This window comes from Macadamia integrifolia, chromosome 11, assembly GCF_013358625.1.
Source record: "Macadamia integrifolia cultivar HAES 741 chromosome 11, SCU_Mint_v3, whole genome shotgun sequence".
NCBI lineage: Eukaryota > Viridiplantae > Streptophyta > Magnoliopsida > Proteales > Proteaceae > Macadamia > Macadamia integrifolia.
The window spans coordinates 33,384,318-33,402,791 of NC_056567.1; the positions used below are offsets into that span (position 1 = coordinate 33,384,318).

Consider the following 18,474-nt stretch of genomic DNA (forward strand, 5'->3'; position numbering starts at 1 on the left):
TATATTTTTTTGTTCTTTTCTTTTCTTCTCTTGGCTACCAAACATAGCCTCAAGTTGTATTTTTTAAGCAATTCCAATGTTGTTCTTTATTTTTTCTTCTTTGCCACGCCTTCTTAATTTTCTCCTTTCTTAAAAAGAACGGTAAGCTGACTGCTCCATATAAACACCACTTTTAACTAATCTAAGCCGTCGATTGCCCTCATGCCTTTATTAGGGCTTTCTATTTCTACATCCAATTCCTGTTTTGTACTAAACCTTTTCTTTCACATCTCTCTTAATCCTCTGGTTAATGTAGAGCCGGACCGTTTTCCACCAGCCGACGACAGAAGGGTGGCTAGAATGGACGACGGTTTGGGATTTCTGCCACCAGCCATAGCAGATAGGGTGGATGGTGATGGTGTTGGTGAGGATGGGTCCCATATGGTACCTGAGGTGAACGAACTCAAAGGAGCCCTCATACTTCTTGGAGCCATCGAACTCGCGGTCAGCCATGGTGTTGTCTACGGTGTTTGTTTGTTGATTTGGCCATGGTCGCCACCCGATGATCGGAATGGCACTATGGAGGAGGAAGAGGAAGAGGAAGAGGAAGAGGACGAGAGAAGTGGTGGCAAAGGGGAGAAGCGCCGACGACACCGGTGGCGCCGGGCTGAGGATAGTCGCCAGAGTAATGCAATGGTATCGGGTGGTGTCGGCGGAGAAGGGGTTTCAACCAGTTTCTCTTCTTGGCAAGAGAAGACGAGAGTGAAGCACAAGTATGGTCAACACTTTCGTAGCACAAAAAAAAAGGTCGATGAATGTGTCAGGTGTCAATCCATAGATGTGGTATGATTTTGGTTCAATTGAATTGGTTTTGATTTGTTATTGTGTCAATCATTGTCAACAAAAACGAGAACGGGAAAAAAATGGAAACAGATGGTATGGGTTTTAAACAATAAATTTTTTCGAATGATACGGTCAAATAAACGATAAAAAAAAAAAGAGAACTATATAATTCGAAAAACGGACAGTACGAGTTTTAAACGTGTAGATTTCAAAGAAATGGGATTAAAAAAACGGAAATATACTCATATAAATTAAGGAATTATTATATGAATATCTGCATATAGTGTTCAAAACAACTACAATATCTAACATTAATGCCTATACATCCCATGTCTCATTATAAATTTTAAGACAAATCATTGAATATCATCCATCACCAATTCTAAATTTATACACCACACATGCCCAAAGTCTTATTGAGCAATGTGACTAGATTATGGTGTTGTTCATTATTGTCAACATAGACAACACACTCTTGAAGTGATATATATTTAGTTAGAGTTAGGAGTCATCACTTTAAAAATATTTTTTAGCAAATTCGTCCGTTTATAACTCAATTTCGGGGTCCGTGAATTGAATTTAAGTTAAAGTAATATCATAAGAAATATTGTCCATTGCGTCAGCCTCAAGTTGGTGAAAGAATTAAGTTGATCAAAGTTCGGGTGAGAGATATATGATCAATTAAGTAGACATTATGTTAAAAAATCAAGCCTTAAAAAACGCCATAAAAACGGAACGTATTTTAAACATGTTTAGAATGGGAATGCTTAAAGTTTACATTTTTTTAAGTTTCTTTGGGAAGCATATGGTAAAACATGTTTTAAACAGTAAAAAACAAAGCTTTTTTGCTAACAGTGGTCTCAATTCAAAATCAAATTATTAAGAAATTTTCAAGTTTATTGCTCTCGTCTCTTATCGAAATTTTCTCTATGATTTTATAATCAGCCTATTATCGGGTTACTGTGGGTCCAATCTCGATTTTCTAACAATTTTGTTTGGATTTCAATACATTTAGTCAGTACAATTTAGTTTCAATTTCTATTAATTCCATAAGACTTTTACCCAAAATCAAACTGTTAAAGATTCTAACTTTGACATCCGAAGTTGTTGTTGTTGTTGTCACATAGATATGTATGAATAAAGTATTTCTATATCACGGCTGAAGTGTTGACCTGGTATGAAATCTTATACCAACCATATGAAATGTAAACCACATGGTTTATGAACTAATAAAACAATCAACTTGCATGTTAAACAAGATAATTTATTATTCCAAGAAATGAAATAAGGATTAATTAATTAATTCCACCAAAAAAAGATTAATTAAGTAAATTAAAGTAGCTTTCATCTAGATTGGATTTGCTAAATACTGCAACCAACCGATTCAATTTATTAAGATGGGGGGAAATGTATGCCAAGGATGTAATAGACTGTTATGCCAACGTAGCATTAATATTGATATAGAGTAAAGAAAATCCAATAAACACTTCCCACCCCAAACCCCTCCACCCCTCTTCCAAAAAAAAAAAAAAAATTAAAATCTCTACCAACCGATTTAAAATTTTATATTCAGGACTCCAAAAATATACCATGATGTGGCCATTTCAATGATTGGTACCTATGGAATGGATCAGATGTTAAATCTTGGGTGGAAATTTTTTTCACCTATTTATCTAGGTAATCTATTATTGATACTTTATCTAAATTTTTTTTCTCAGGGAAAGAATACTATATCCTAACAATATCTTTGGTTAGTCGGCCAGCCAAACTTGCTAGTTGGTAGGCTTTCTCTAAGAATCTAAGATGGTTCTATTAGCCGAGCGAGAAGAGCAGGATGAAAGTTAGGCACAAACCATTCTTGTAAAAATAGGCCTTGTGCAACTAGCAGACATAGTAGCGGCAGGTGACATTGATTATTTTTGCTTGTATGTTCATCTTCCAATAGCTACAAAATAATCAAAATCGTTTTTCATGGTTTAGATTGATCATTATTAAATTCAATCGTATATTTTTCCACATATTGAAATATTCTTTAATCTCTCCACACCCCCCACCCCCCAAAAAAAAATTAAAAATAAAGAAAAGAAAAGAAAATGTTCTAGGTTGAGATTCATTAAGATATTGAATCATATAACCTGCTCTCACCTCAAGTTGACTTTTACCCAAAAAAAAAACTCACAAGTTGAATGAATTTGGTCAACAGTAAGATAAAGGCAAAGCCTAAAACTCCATATGAAAGGAATCAACAATAAACATTTATGCTTTAGAAACAGATAGGATTCCTCTCCATAGAGCTCATGGATCATAGAGTGATTTCACAGTTGAGGTGACTTCAAGACTTGTGCATGAATCCTCCCAACCCACTAGGAGAGCTAGATGTTATTTCCTCATTATTTTCAAAATTTTTTTATTTTATTTCCATAAATTAATTTAAATTAAATTAATAACAATAAAAATGTTGATATTACTCTAGTTCATTTTTGGAGTGCTTTGCTCCCCAAAAAAAAAAAAACGAGAGAAACTTGCCGATTAGGGTGATCTTGGTCCGACCAAGAAAGGCTAATTTAATAATTAACTACTCATGCCGAAGAAAAATATGCCCGGGGGTGTAGCTCATATGGTAGAGCGCTCGCTTCGCATGCGAGAGGCACGGGGTTCGATTCCCCGCACCTCCATCCTTTTTTTTTTATTTTTTTGAAATTTCAAGCACCAGCTCTGCTTCTCCTTCACTCGACCGCAACAATGCTGGCTTGGCATTGTCTGTTTTTCACGCCATGCGTTCGAGCTTCCATCAACGTATTCCTCTCTCCCTCTTACTTTCATAATCGATATTTAAGTTACTTTCTGGACCATTTCTTTTCTCTCCTCTGCACATTTCAATTTAATTCGTCAGTTCTGATCTTCAATTTAACTATTTCGTTGCTAATGGCGTTGTTGTTGTGATTTTGTTTCTTGCTACTTGAACCCTAATTTTATCCTGTATCATGCATCTGATCCACTTATTTGATATGGAAGAACGGCCCCTATTACTCTTGAATTGAACACTTTTTAGGCAGAATGGGTTATCCTAAAATGCTCTACCTGGCTGCATCAAGTTAAATTTTGTTGAAAATATTCATCCAAACCATATTAACACAAGCACTCAAACAACTTCATGAACATAGAAAACCATGAAGAAACTGTTAGACTGTAACAGACCCTTAAATGTTCGAATTAAAATATAAATGATCAAATCAAAATATAAATGATCGATTTATACTTTGCACCTAGTATGTTGAAGACAATTGATGCATTTCTTTAAAGTTTCCTTTTATTTGTTGGATCTTCTACAACTCTTCAAATTTTCTTGAGCTCTGTCACTTTAGTAGTAAAATGGGAAAAAATGAATGATCATTGCAATAATCTAAAAACCCAGTATTTATAATATTGTTCAACATCTAAAACCTAAATAATTAATTAAACCCATAAATCAAGTAGAAACTTGAATGATTGGTGAAACTGAGTTATACCAAATGATCACTCTCTTTAGAGTTATAGATGCCCCTATCAATGTAATCCAGATTCTTTGTGTATCAACCTCCGATATAAAACAACCTCTTGAGGTTAAAGGTACATGGTGCATTGGAACTGGCCAAATGGGTATTTCTTCTTTTCTTCTGTTCATCTTCACAGGACATATGCACATATACAGGGTAGCTGGGCGGTGGCACAAGTGCAACAGTTTAGTGCAATTTTCTCATTCTAAAAAATTCACAGGAATCTTGGTCATAAAATTTGATTGAAAAAAAATTGCATTCAAATTAACTAACCAACAAACCAACCAATCTCACAAGATGCGTGACCGAGTCATAAAGGCCAAAGGAAGCTGATGCTGTGACGTGGCAGGATTATCTTGGGCACTTAGCGAGAACCCCATCCCGATGCACCCTACCTTCTGACCTCCGTGGCAGGGAGGGATTCTATCCAAAATCATCTATAAAGTTTTAAGACTGTGTCACCGAAAGTTGGAGAAAGCACCCGTCGCCAGAGCGACATAATGGTGACACGTGCAGTTGACCTCACCGGCTCTTTGTCGCCATGTACGTATCCGAGTCTCCAAAAGCTGGAACCATCAAAAACGATAAAGACCAATAGATTTTTTTTTAATCTCTTTCATGCACTGGAATCGATTCGAACTCTCTGGTTGTTCCCTTACAAATAACTGCCATTTCTCAACCTTGCACAGAGCTTGGCATTTTCAGTCGAGTCTTTCTCGTTCACTGTTTTTTTTAGCTTAAGAATCAGTTTCTGACCATGGCGAAAAACATTCTGGTCACCGGTGGTGCTGGGTACATCGGCAGCCACACTGTTCTTCAGCTCTTGTTAGGTGGATTTAAGGTTACTGTTATCGATAATCTTTATAACTCCTCCGAGGTCGCCATTGAAAGAGTGAAAGAACTAGCTGGTGAATTCGGTAGTAATCTCGACATTTACCAGGTATGGAACAGATTGAATTCTATGCTCTGTTTCATTGATTTCTGATTTCTGATTTCTGATATCTTATAATCTTATTCGATTCTGAATTCTGCTTCTTACTACATGATTGAGGGATTCTCCTATAACCTTTATTTCAGTGGATTTAATATCTTCGGATTACTAATTCATTCACTTTCAGCAATCATGTAATCCTCATATTACTAATACCCTGTTTCCTCCCCAGATTGACCTACGAGATAAACCAGCCCTGGAGAAACTTTTTGCTTCAACCAAGTAAGTTTGACTGTATATGATAGGGCTTCTCTCATTCGCCTCTGATCCTTTATTCATTTCTCTGTTCGTAAATTTGAGTCTGGAGTCTCTGGACTGTGAGACATATGTTGCTTTTGTATACTAATTTGCATTTATTTTGATGATTTATAGCATAAATTCTAAAGCTTCTGATCAATCATTTCAATTATTCATTTTTCTGATAGTGATTTCTTTGCTTTTATCATTTCTACCTGTAGTTCTAATGACCCACTCAAAGCATTTCAATTCTCTAAGCTAGGCTGCAATATTATCCTTCTTGAATGAAGGTTACACACTTAGACTCACTTGGCAAAGCTTCAGTGAAGTTCTGTTGAGCAATTTCCATTTATGTTGTTGAACATATGAGTAAAATGCATTGAAAACAAGACAAGTTGTTTTACTCGTAAGGAATCTTCTTTACAGAGAGGGATCATATACTGTAGTTCACCTAATATTTTCCTTAACTTGCTATCCTGAAATTGTGCTATGTTAATTACTGTGATAATTTATTCTATTTTGGTTCAATTATTTCTGCAGTTTTGATGCTGTTATTCACTTTTCTGGATTGAAAGCTGTTGGTGAGAGTGTTCAGATGCCCTTGCTTTACTATAATAACAACATTATCGGCACAATTAATCTCTTAGAAGTCATGGGTGCTCATGGGTGCAAAAAGGTAATGCTTATTAATTTAAAATCAAGTTTTAGAGGTGAGGTAGCACAAATCTATATAGATCATGAATATCCTAAAGGTTTCATCTGAATCTGACATTAGTTAATATGGTAGAGACTCAAAAACCCTTTGAGTAGAATACATTCAGCTTTTGATAATGGCTGAATTATGATCTTTTTCTTTGAATAATTTTGTTATCTTTGATGTGTACAATGGTATTTATTGAGTAGCTTTTTCAAATATGTCAGCTTGTGTTTTCATCATCTGCCACTGTTTATGGATGGCCGAAGGAGGTTCCATGTACAGAAGAGTTTCCCCTAGCAGCAACAAATCCATATGGGCGAACCAAGGTATATTTTGGGCAATGATGGCAAGTGCTGCAGGAACTTTAATGGACACAGTTTTCCGGAGAGGCCTGTGTATACACGAGTAAAAGAGCATCTGACAATTACCTCATTTCTGATTCTTCATCTGCTGATGCACTCATATGCAGTTACATAGCATAATTTCATCTTCTCCTTCTCCAAGAATCATTTTGTGATGTTGATTGTTGCAGCTTTTCATTGAAGAAATATGCCGTGATATCTATCGGTCAGACTCTGAATGGCAAATCATACTACTTAGATACTTCAATCCCGTTGGAGCTCACCCGAGTGGCTATATCGGGGAAGATCCCCGTGGAATTCCTAACAATCTTATGCCATTCGTACAGCAAGTTGCTGTAGGCAGGCGACCTGCATTGACTGTATTTGGAAATGACTATAACACAAAGGATGGTACTGGGGTATGTTCATCATATGCAGCTGATTATTTCATTTACTTGTTTTTTTTTTTCTTCCCCTGATGGTTGTCTACCTCTTGTTTGCTCAAGCTTCTTATGCTGATCCTAGAAACAGCTGAAGGGATAGATTTTTTCTCACCCACACATGCACATATTGGGGTGGTTTAGAATTTATTTCTTTCAGGTTCTCAAATAAATTTTCAATTGAGATGTGTCTAGATTCTACAGAATGAAGAAAACAGCAAATGATCTGGATAAACATTGTCCTTCTCTGTTCTGGAGTGAAAATTAAATTGGCTTGACCAGGAGGTCTTCCTTCCATACCATATTAAATAATTTTGTAATCATGTCTCAACTGTGAAGAATTATTTCTTGGTTAAAATTTCCATCTAAGTTGTTTTAATTGAATCATGAAAAGAGTATTTGTTCCATTCTTTAGTTAATCACTGTACAGAGTTGTGCTGGTGTGCGTCATTCTTCCTATATTGGACTGCCTTCCCACTCCCCTTATAGATTCATCTTTGGTTTGGTCACTGAAAGATCAAAGAGGAAGCTGGACAATTGGAAAGTTGTTTCTTTTCTAAAGTTTGGAAGATTTCAGTTGTAATGGCATCCCCTTTTAGTTTTCTGCTCATTTCCGCTTTGCTTTAAGTGTTCCAAACTTTGTTGCTAAGAGGGTTGAAGTTGTGCGGGAATTTCTTTGGACAAGATGGAAGGAAGCTTTTAAAAATGTTTGGTAAATGGAGATGATGTTAGCCAACCAAAAGAATTGCATGTTTGGAGGTTGAAAAACACCATCCTTATGAACCAATCTCTCCTTTGTAAACTCCTTTGAAGGTTATCCATGGGAACCTCAAGCCTTTGGAGGATTAATTTTTTATTTCCTCCATAAAACTTCTGAGTCTTTTCCTGTCCTAGCTTAGTTTTGTTTTCAGTTGTTCCATTACGTTTCAGGGATCTGTTTGTGCTGCAATCTTATTCAGTAAGTGAAGTTGGATTTCCATTTGTTTGGCCTCTTTTGCTGCATTGCTGATTGACTTATAACCATTTCCATCTTTTTAATGTTACATTACTTGTTGACTTATAATCATTTCCATCTTTTTAAGTTACATCCTTCCCTAAATGTATACCTGTGGGATTGGTACAGAGACACAAAATATTAGATCATGCTGCATAATCTCATACATTTCAGTTTTCCTCCTTTTCAGGTACGTGATTATATTCATGTTGTTGACTTGTCAGATGGACATATTGCTGCATTGCAAAAGCTCTTTGACTCCAATATAGGTGCTCTCTCTCTCTCTCTCTCTCTCTCTCTCTCTCAACACACGCAGGCATAAATATGTGCACTATTCTGAAATGGCAACAGTTGAATTCTACTAGTAAAATTTTACATATGAGATGATCACGTGTAACTTGACTATGCACTTCTGTTCTTAATGGCCAGTATACTGTGAGTACTCCTCTCTTTGTTTCCTATAAAAAATAGAACTATGTCTATTTATATACTCACACCAACTGTAGCAACTCAAATCTCTTGCACAAATAACTCCTCACACATTCAGGAATTGAAAGGAAAATCTCAAAAATAGAAGTTCTAAAAGAACATTGAAAAGAACCCACATATTGGACTCATTACATAAAGCTGTAATGATATCATCCATAACTCACATATGGGACTCTTACCAACTCCTCAAATTGGCTATATGAATCTATTGTTTTATGTTTTCACAAAAACAAAAAACCTCAAAAAAAACAAAAACAAAAAAAACAAAAAAACAAAAACAAAAACAAAAAATCTACTATAAATGTCTCTCTATTTATGGGTAGTGACGGCAAAGTTTCAGGATCCATGTCCAGAGAGCGGTTTGTTATAAGAGCTTCTGACCTGATGCATTGATCAGATCTTCGTTTTTCTGGACTTGGGACCTGCAGTGCACACATCATCACATTTGCAACATTTCCAGTCAATTTTCCAGCAAACCAATTTAGCAAGGAAAGAAAGGAGGTACAGGAAATCTAAATCAAAGAGGGAAGGTAAAAGTACAATCAAGAAAAGAAACACTTGAGTGAAGCTAAAAGTATTATTACCAGAGCATCCATCATCCTTGAATGCATTAGATAAACTGTGAAAGCCTTGAGCCATTTGACTAAATTGGAAAATTAGGTTTGACAGATATCAATATCTAACTACTGTCAACTACAAATTGAATGTCAAGATACAAGATACAATGGCCTTGCCTCTGACTGCTTATGTTTCAGGTTGTGAAGTCTATAACTTAGGAACTGGAAAGGGAACATCTGTCTTGGAGATGGTTGCTGCATTTGAGAAGGCCTCTGGAAAGGTACCCTAAGAAAGAATTTCTTTATAAACATATTTTTATATTGTTTAGCAAAAAAGAAATATGTTCTTCCTAATGAAGAGTTCTAGATTTCTACAGTTTGTTTCATCATGCCAAATATGCACAATGCTGTAGATTCCCATATTTAACTTTGATTTTTCTCCTTTGTGATGGATGATGGCTCTTGTCATGTTTTCAAATGGTTTTCTTCCTTCTGTTGATCTTGATATGAATCCTTTGCCCATCTCAGAAAATCCCTCTGGTTATGGCTGGGAGACGGCCAGGTGATGCTGAGATAATTTTTGCATCCACAGAGAAGGCAGAGCGGGAGCTAAACTGGAAGTAAGTCTCAAGATCCTACATACACTGATATGAATATAAACATTTTTTTTTTTTTTGCGGGGGGGGCGGTGGGGGTACAACTTTCTAGTGATACAATGCTTTAAAGTTTGAATACTGAATGTATAAATTTGACGAAGTTGGAACTCCTGCTCTTTGGGTTGTCCTTCTATGCTGGACTATGAACCTAGGTTCTTTCCACTACATGTATAGATGTCTCTGTCTAGTGCCACCATCTTACTCATCAATAATGAATGCCTTGCAGAGCAAAGTATGGGATTGATGAGATGTGCCGGGATCAGTGGAACTGGGCCAGCAAGAACCCCTATGGTTTTGGATCTAGTGACTTTACTAATTAATCATAATTTGTTTGTAACAATATTTTGATAATATAGATCTTTTCTACTTTTTCTCTTCACACACCCCCCACCCCCCTTCTATTGTACCCATGGATTGAGTGGCGGGCAGTTGTAATACCAGCTTCATCTGTATCTTCCGTCAGAATAATGTGGTAATGAGCTCTCTGCGCCATTGCTTGTTATTGCTTGGTTGAGAGAAATGAGGTTTGTGATGCAGCATACAGAAAGCTTTCTATGATCATGTCATTTTTAAGATGAATTGGAAATTTCAGGTTTGATGATCATGATTAAGGCTTTGGAAGGCATATCTGTTGAAATTTCTCTCGATTACGCATTCAATGCCCTGTTTGGTAACACTTTTGTTTTATGTTAAGTGTTTTTTTCTTATTTTTGTTCTGAGTATGTATGTCTAAATTAAAAATGAAATAGAAATATATTTGGAAGGTACATTAATACAGAGGCACTAGCATTTCAACACCATTCTGTGCGAAGGCCATCCTTGTTGCCAAATCTCTGACCTCCGTTGCAAGTGTCAATAGAACCAAACTTGTGATATTTTTCCAGCCCTTTCAGTAATTAGGTCCCACATTCTCCCCTTTATTCTTCTGGGGTTGGATGTGTTTAGGTTTTCAGGGTGGTGTCATTGATGTTGAAGGGCGATCGAAGGGAAGATGACTAGGGGGTATGAGCAAGTGCTCTACTGCACTTTGCTCTAACTAGCTCTCACAGTATTTTATGGCAGCGCATGAGATGTTCTCATCTAATCTCAAATTACGTATTTAGAAGGCACTGAAAGTGCCACAAAGAAAAGGAAAAATACTTGCATTCGGCATAAACGGGAAATCTCATAAGATGGCAAATTTAATAGTGTTGCAGATCCTGATAGCAGCCTAAGCTTGGGAGTCCTGGTTTTGGAGTTGACATGCTACAATGAAAACAGTTGGAGAGATCCAAATAAAAATTTAAGCCTTTGTAAAACATCAATCACAAAAGCCATGGCAATGTTACTGGCCCTATGATCCTTCAATGCCTGGCGGGTCTGTCACCCTCTCTTCCTCATCTGTTTACCACAAGGCCATACAGTTTTTGCTTCCAACTCTTTCGTTTTGATGAAACTGGCCGTTATGCAATGGGAAATAAAAAGAAGAGTTTTACAGTTGGATCAATTATATTTGAATCCTATAAGCAGGAGGATACAGGCTTCACGTTTTGCATGGGACCCCGCCCACGAACTTCTTGGGAATTCAAGATGAATGTAGGGAAAACCAGCAAATGGTGACAAGCAGAGAAACCACCTGCCATAGGCATCCTTATGGTTGTTGGTCTGGCTTTTATCATCTAACAGGATAACCGGTGACAAGAAGAAATCCGTATCTAACAAGGTTTCCTCATCTCTGCTGAATATCACAAGAGCAATCATTGAAATGCTGCAAAATAGGCACTGTCAGAGACTAGCTAGCCATGTTACCACTGGTTTCAGATAAGGAAAGGATGCCAATATACAAACCATATAAACCCAAAAAAGAAAAAAAAAATGACAGTATGTCCGAGGCAAGTCCAAACCAGAAGGTCGACAGATAATTCATGCTCAAAACCATTCATGCTCAAAACCAGAGTAGTAACAACTAAGCTACATGAGAGACTAGTTCCAAAAAATGGGAGTGCATTGCTACTAGCGTCCCCTGCCACGTCCACGTCCACGGCCACGACCTCTGCCACGTCCCAAAGGTCTCCCTGAGGAAGAATTCAAGGTGTGAAAAGAAAGAACAAGAAGCAACAGCTTAGGAACCAAAAGACAAGTGAACCAACGTAGAATGAACAAAGCACTTAAAGTGAAAAATACAATACCAGTAGTTGGCTTCTTGGGCTTGACCCTAGGTGTCTCCTCCACCAGTAAAGTCTCAAGGTTTATACTGTCTGGAAGAATATAATATCGGATGTTGTTACCTCGCACGCTAAGGTGATCAAGTGTTACTGGATTCTTTCCCTTGAGTGTCAGTTTTACAGTCTTCAAATGTGTATTCATGCTAATATCGACTCCTGCAACAATGATGAAGTAAAGCCACTAGTCACAACACAATAATTCATCAAACTGCATTTTTCAGCTATCAGTTGCAACAAATCAGCAAATAAAAGTTTAACACTAGAGATTTTTCACTTGTATTTGATGGGTTTACCAACATCAATTTGAATAAATTAAAATCCATATTGCCTGATCATAACATTTCCTTAAATTTGAAATGCTAGACAACAGGAAACTAGATCATCAGTCTGTTCTGTAAAAGAAATAAAGTGGACGATTGACTCATAATGCAAAAATAAACTCAGCAGACCCTTTTAGAATAGTGACAGCTGTTTCTCAATGATAACCCACAAGCCTATTGGCTTAATATTGTGAAACATGTGGGGCAACACTGGTTCTTGAACTTCTGGGTATTGCTGCACCATTTCTACTCTGATCAACGATTTAAAAGCCTCGCAGTTCGTAGGTTTAAATCCCATGGAATTAACTCTCAACGCCTATGTCCTTTTTTTACAAAGCCGGTCATGCTGGTCCAACCAAGAAAGGGCAGCCGTATCTGCATCAGAAGGCCACGACAATAAAGCTTTGAAACATAACTTCCAAGACAGCCTATCCTAAGCCACATTTTGCAAGACAATAAACGTAGTATACCCCATCACACCACACTTGCAAGTCCAGCTGGCTCCTTATCGTTGCTGTTGATAGAAAATATCATACCTCTACTACTCGAAATGAGAAACTCCAAGGATGTCAAATGGTTGGAGAGATCTATCAACTGACTATAGCTTATAGTAGATGCTGAAAGAAAACATTATAGGTTTACTTTTCAAAAAGAATGTGCCTAGAAGGATGTCAAATGGATGAAGAATCCACTGAATATCTGAGCTGGTTTATCACAAATCCCACCCCAAAAAAAGGAAGACCCTAAAATAGACCTTTATGTAAAATTTGTTAGAAGAGCAATCTTGACCTGACAATTGGCACAATAATTTAATCAAATCATTACCTAGAAAACCCAAAAACGTCAAACATTGCAGTTAGCAGTATTCTAGTGAAATGGCCAAAAACACTTAGTTTGTAAAACTTTTGTTGCACGTGCTGAGCGCAAGAAGCAGCAATTTCCTCCAGTGAATCAGTCTAAAGTAAAAGCTAGATTTTTTGAGTGTTTTGGAATCAAAGAAAAGAATGCAATGCATGATGCAAAAAGGGAACAAATAAAGAGTAAGAAACCATGTCAATACTTGGATTTCAGAAAGCAATATTCTGACTAAGACAAACCTTCCTCAGTTTCTACACAATAGTCAAGACTAAAACCTTTCCTCTAAGTTTGGCTAAAATAGAATACTCTGTTCGGTTACCATCCTAGCTAGCAAGGAAGAACCTCAGTGAGGCTATCAATATAATCAAAGCAAACCAGAACATTAAACCGTCAAGGCATCAATGCAACTCTTGCCAATTTTTAATTAGTTCTCTCTGAAAAGATCCATTGACTGGAATATATATATATATATATATATATACTATTGCACCAGAAAGGCAGAATTTGCCACAGTTTGGTCACTGGATTTTCTACAATTCTAAAAGTAGCAAGTCAGAGTAATCAAAATTATAAACTAAAATGAAAGAACATTATATTTTTAACCATAAAGCATTGCTTTATGTGTTTGTGTGTTTGAAGACTCCTAATTTGGAGGAAACAAGGGGGTGAAAGCAAGAATTTGGATTTAAATACTTATTTGTCTTTAACTGCATTATCCTCATAGAAATTATGACCAAAAAAAAAAGTGTCCAACTACAATGAATATGATTGATTTATGGAATGTTAGTTTTGGGATTGAAAGAATTCCTAAAGCCCAGATCTTACACTGAAACTGAAACCTTAAAAGATTCCTCAAGACCAATATACCAACATTTAAGTTTATACCCAAAAGCAAAGAAAACCAAAAAAAAAAAGAAATGGTGTTTTTTCAAACTCAAAAGTTTAGTGGCATTCTCTTCATTGACTTAGTTCTCCACAGCCAATTAAATCATTGAGCCATGCAACCAACAACTAAAGTTGTGAGTTGCACAATTTAACTATCATTCCATTTAATGGGGGGTTTTTTAGGTGAACTCAAACTCTAAGTTTCAAGACAACAAACTGTGGTTCCAATATTAACATTTAAGAACCATGAATTAAAACCATTATAGGAGAGATATACTGCACGAGGGTCTAAGGACCAGCCAATCCTTGTCTGGATCAGGCAATCAAGATTCGCCTTTTTTCCTTCTCTAAGTTAAAATTAACTAGGATCATCTAATACAATTACTTTCAGCAATGGTTACGCCTAGAGCAGCTGATCCATGCCAATGAAATCCCTAGTAATGCCATCCTAGAGAATGTTTTTCCATGCAAAAGAGATATCAGGACTGGGAGTACATAAGATTACAAATTTTCTCTTCCATTTCATTGTATTCCTTACTTCAAAGTTACATTGGTATAATTCCCTCCTTGTTCTAATAAAATGGTTATCCACAGCCAAAAAATTGTGGGAAATGAAAGAAATATAATTACATTATCAAAGGTGGGTAAGGTGTTAGAATACAAAAACTGGTCCATAAAGGGCTACAGAATGACATGTTATGGAAAGATAATTGTTTGGTGCATGCACAAAGAAATAATATTTTATGAACATGAATACATATCTACATATATTCTAACCTAAACATACAGCCAATGCATCACAGATCAGCACATGCTAAACCATTAAAAAAAAATGAGTGAACAGCATACCAAATCCATTTTCAAGGTAAAATTCCTTGGTGACATATTGTAGAAACTTAATTATTAACAATTTGTTAAAACTCTGTTACTGAACAAACCCAAAGGACTGAAATCGAATATTTAAATCTTATGATTTAGTTCCAAGAGAACGCAAAATTGTAACAGGGTAATCAAGTTAGGTAAGTGGTGAATGGTGCAGTGGTGCCTGACGGCCTTGGCCCCATACTTGGAAGGAAGATTGGAACATGATGGGGAGCTGTTGCTTTGCGCTTCTAACTTATTCTAAGCTAGGTAAGAGATGAATGGTGCGGTGGTACCTGACGGCCCTGGCCCCATAGCTGGACGGAAGATTGGAACATGATGGGGGAGCTGTTGCTTTGCGCTTCTAACTTATTCTAAGCCATTAATTTTTGGATACCTTCAGTTCTGGCTTCTCACTTTTTCTTTTCACCCTAGTAACTAAGGCATAGCCTACCAATGCCAACCATTTACTAGGTAATAAGGTTTGCCTAGATGACCTAAACAAAATATTGTTTATTAAATTTCGTCACACATTCTCACCCTACTAACTAGGCATATACTACCAATAGCAACCATTTCCAAGGCTACAAGGCATGGCCTAGAGCCCTAGATGACCTATCATTAAATTTTATCACACACACACTTGTAAAGACAATGGGTGTTAAGTGGACTTGGCAGACAGGATAATATCATCTAGAAGATGAAAACGTCTTGGAGGCATTCCCCGAATAAATAATCTAAGCAAGTGAGCGATAAGTAATAATAACTGGAACTGGAACAATATGATGTCACTCGAGGACATTAGAGAAGTATCACTGATATGGTTTCCTAAAACGATCTTCGTTTTCCGATGCACGCTTTTCAACCCATCTAGAGAGCTTCATTTCAAGTCATCATAGCAGTTACCGAATCTAGACGCTTTTTAACCCATCTAAAGAGCTCCAATTCAAGTCCATTCATCAACACTACTCTTGGAGAGCTTAAAATGATGAAAGATATCATCAAATTCCACAACAATACTTCCTCAGATAAATTAAAGTAGAATAACAGAAAGCAGAACAGAAAGGTTTAACAAAACCCTAACAGTACGGTAAAGCATATGAAATGGACAAAAGAAACATATGATAGCTACAAAACAACGGCTAAATTATAAGAGATAAATCGCAAGCTTTGAAATAAGAAACCCAAAAAAAAATCGAAGGCTGGAAAGGAACCTGTGATGGTGCCATGAACAACAGTTCCGTTCTTAAGCTCGATGGAGACAGTCTCGTTGTTCAGCTTCATCAGAAACCTTTTTTTTTTTGGGTGATTTCCAGATCCAAAGCGAAGATAAAAAGGAAAGAATGTTAGATGTGTGCTAATAAGAACAACAAATTTACAGTGAATGGATTAGAAACTCACCTGACGAGCTTCATCTTCGGCGACTAGGGTGGGAGGGAAACTTAGGTCTTGAAAACAGCCAGTAAAGAGCCGGCGGGTCTCGCACTCCCTGCTTTCAAGAGCTATAAAGAGAGCCGAACAAAGATAAACTAAAAGAGTATGAACTTGGCTCTACTCGCTTTTGCCGAGTGGCTATGCGTACTATACCCTACTTTCGCTACGCTAGAGTTTAAAGAGTTTTTACGCTATGTTTTTGTGTCATTGTGTCGATAATTAGAAAGAAAAATTTATGATGACATAATTATTTATGGACAAGAGAAGGCTACCTATCGGTGTAGCTACGCGCCAAAGTAGGATAGCTGCTTTAGCACATGATAGCACAGTCTTTCTTCATCTACTATGTCCAAACGTGTACTTGTGTCAATAGGTATTTATGTATATTATATCTCTCATTGAATTTATTTTTTTCCAGCATCTAATGATGATCGAGATTCTCCTATCAAACATTTGAAAATTAAAATCTAGGTTGAATAAGTCTATGCAATTTGAAATAAGTGAGAATCCATCCTAATAAAACCCTAAAATTAGTCCCCTTGGATTCTAAAAACCCAATGATTTCAGTCTCAAAAATCCTGAAATTGATATATTTGAACATTTTCTTTTTGGTACGATGTATTAGAATATAATAAATTCTATCGATCTAATTACAATTTTTGAAACAGTGATCGACAAAATTTTATATAGGACCGTAACAGTTGAGAGGGTGAGGCTCCTTTGTGGCGCAACATAAGTGGTTAGAGCACCTTGAGGCTTGCATTTATGTATTGAGATCCATGCCAAGTGCTCCAGGGCATTGAATTTGTGTTACCACCCTTGTATCACAAAGGAGCGAGATCCCAATTGGGAGGAGAAGTTTTATATGATAGAATCAGCGGCTTTGCCATTGCTTGCCACTAACCATCTTATATGGACTATGCATTACTTGACCCCAAAATCCAAACATAAACAGTCCAATTTATTTTGGTTGGATTCGATTCAGACTTAAAGTTTGAATTTAACACCTTTGGGGTCAAATATACTCTAAACCGGAAATGTGGAATGAAGAATACGTGTCATGCACATGTGTGAGATGCCAGTAAATATGCCAATCTGACGGTTGATATCGTGGAGAGAACAATTCCAAGTTTGCATCCAATCAATATCTCTTCCCTTTATCATTTTCCATATCGTCTATAAAACAGTCTAGGGAGAGACGAGGACTCAACAGTTGCCACGTGTCTACACGTGTCGCATATATACCGCAAGTGGTACACAGCTGTGCGAACATTAATCCTCGATGTCCGCAATTAAATCGAACGCAGAGAGAGAGAGACCTATAGAAGAAAGAAAGACGGGAAGAAGGAGATGGAACAGAAAGAATGTCCATCGAGGATCAGCAGATATCACCATTAATATCCCCCTACGACCGAGGAGCAGAAGATGTCAAAGGGACCCACACCGGCACTGGAGAGATCATTACCGACCAGAATCAATACCACAGCGGAGGGACGACAGCCCTTTACGCAACGCTCGCAGGGATAGCGATTGGAGGTCCGCTTCTGTGCATGATGGGGTTCAGCTTTACTGCATCGGCTACGATATTTCTTATAAGCTCTCCGTTGCTCTTTATCTTCAGTCCTCTCTTGATCTCCGCAGCTTTCGTCCTTGTGACCGCCATGGCAAGCTTAGCTGCTGCAGCCACCTTGGGTTTGGCTGGAGGCTGGGCTTTCCGTTTGATGCTTCGAGCGAAAAGCAATAGTATTGGTTTCGGACCCGGACCGGGACCCGAATATGAATCCGAACACGAAGCCGAATCCGACGTTGGTGGGAGTCCCGAGATTGTGTCCACGGAAAGTCCGAAACGGACGGTGGGTAGGATGATAGGGGAAGAGGTGACGACTGTGGCGGAGGAGGAGGAGGTGACGCCGGTGACGGAGGAGAGACAGAGAGGGAAGGAGAATAAAGGAAAGGATTCTGGTGGGCATTTGCAGCACAAGGTGAATGCAACCCCACCCAAAGGGTATAGAAGGTCAATCCTGGTTGAATGCATGAGTAGTTGATCATCATCGATATCGAACCCGGCCAACTCCATTGTAGGGACATGACATATACGGGACAGAAGAACTGAGGAGATTAGAGATATGCACGAGTCCCTGACCAGTGGTTA

The 18,474-nt window shown here is 37.5% G+C and overlaps 2 protein-coding genes and 1 non-coding gene across 3 annotated transcripts; 2 read left to right on the forward strand and 1 right to left on the reverse strand.

The window, feature by feature from the left end:
* Positions 1-3,424: 3,424 nt before the first annotated feature.
* TRNAA-CGC lies at positions 3,425-3,497 on the forward strand. The gene has a single exon. It is a non-coding gene; the product is annotated as a tRNA-Ala (tRNA).
* Positions 3,498-4,960: 1,463 nt separating this feature from the next.
* On the forward strand, positions 4,961-10,318 carry LOC122094071 (UDP-glucose 4-epimerase GEPI48-like). Its single transcript, XM_042664718.1, has 9 exons — positions 4,961-5,298; positions 5,522-5,571; positions 6,127-6,262; positions 6,508-6,609; positions 6,816-7,043; positions 8,249-8,327; positions 9,303-9,385; positions 9,633-9,724; positions 9,987-10,318. Exons 1-9 carry the CDS (start codon positions 5,116-5,118, stop codon positions 10,078-10,080), a joined length of 1,047 nt encoding a protein of 348 aa, XP_042520652.1. The 5' UTR covers positions 4,961-5,115; the 3' UTR covers positions 10,081-10,318.
* A 1,129-nt stretch (positions 10,319-11,447) lies between these two features.
* LOC122094073 (small nuclear ribonucleoprotein SmD1a-like) lies at positions 11,448-16,450 on the reverse strand. The gene is made up of 4 exons (XM_042664719.1): positions 16,290-16,450; positions 16,103-16,179; positions 11,929-12,120; positions 11,448-11,814 (listed from the first exon to the last, which is right to left on the reverse strand). The coding sequence occupies exons 1-4, from the start codon at positions 16,301-16,303 to the stop codon at positions 11,753-11,755; spliced, it is 345 nt and encodes a 114-aa protein (XP_042520653.1). The 5' UTR covers positions 16,304-16,450; the 3' UTR covers positions 11,448-11,752.
* Positions 16,451-18,474: the final 2,024 nt, after the last annotated feature.

What these genes read in the sequence shown, in the direction of transcription:
- LOC122094071 (XM_042664718.1), top strand. Translation starts at nt 5,116, where the DNA reads ATGGCGAAAAACATTCTGGTCACCGGTGGTGCTGGGTACATCGGCAGC. An exon ending in AAACTTTTTGCTTCAACCAA is followed by an intron (nt 5,572 to 6,126) that starts GTAAGTTTGACT and finishes TTATTTCTGCAG; the next exon opens with TTTTGATGCTGTTATTCACT. An exon ending in GTGCTCATGGGTGCAAAAAG is followed by an intron (nt 6,263 to 6,507) that starts GTAATGCTTATT and finishes CAAATATGTCAG; the next exon opens with CTTGTGTTTTCATCATCTGC.
- LOC122094073 (XM_042664719.1), bottom strand. An exon ending in TGTTCATGGCACCATCACAG is followed by an intron (nt 12,121 to 16,102) that starts GTTCCTTTCCAG and finishes TCATTGTTGCAG; the next exon opens with GAGTCGATATTAGCATGAAT. An exon ending in GCCCAAGAAGCCAACTACTG is followed by an intron (nt 11,815 to 11,928) that starts GTATTGTATTTT and finishes ATTCTTCCTCAG; the next exon opens with GGAGACCTTTGGGACGTGGC.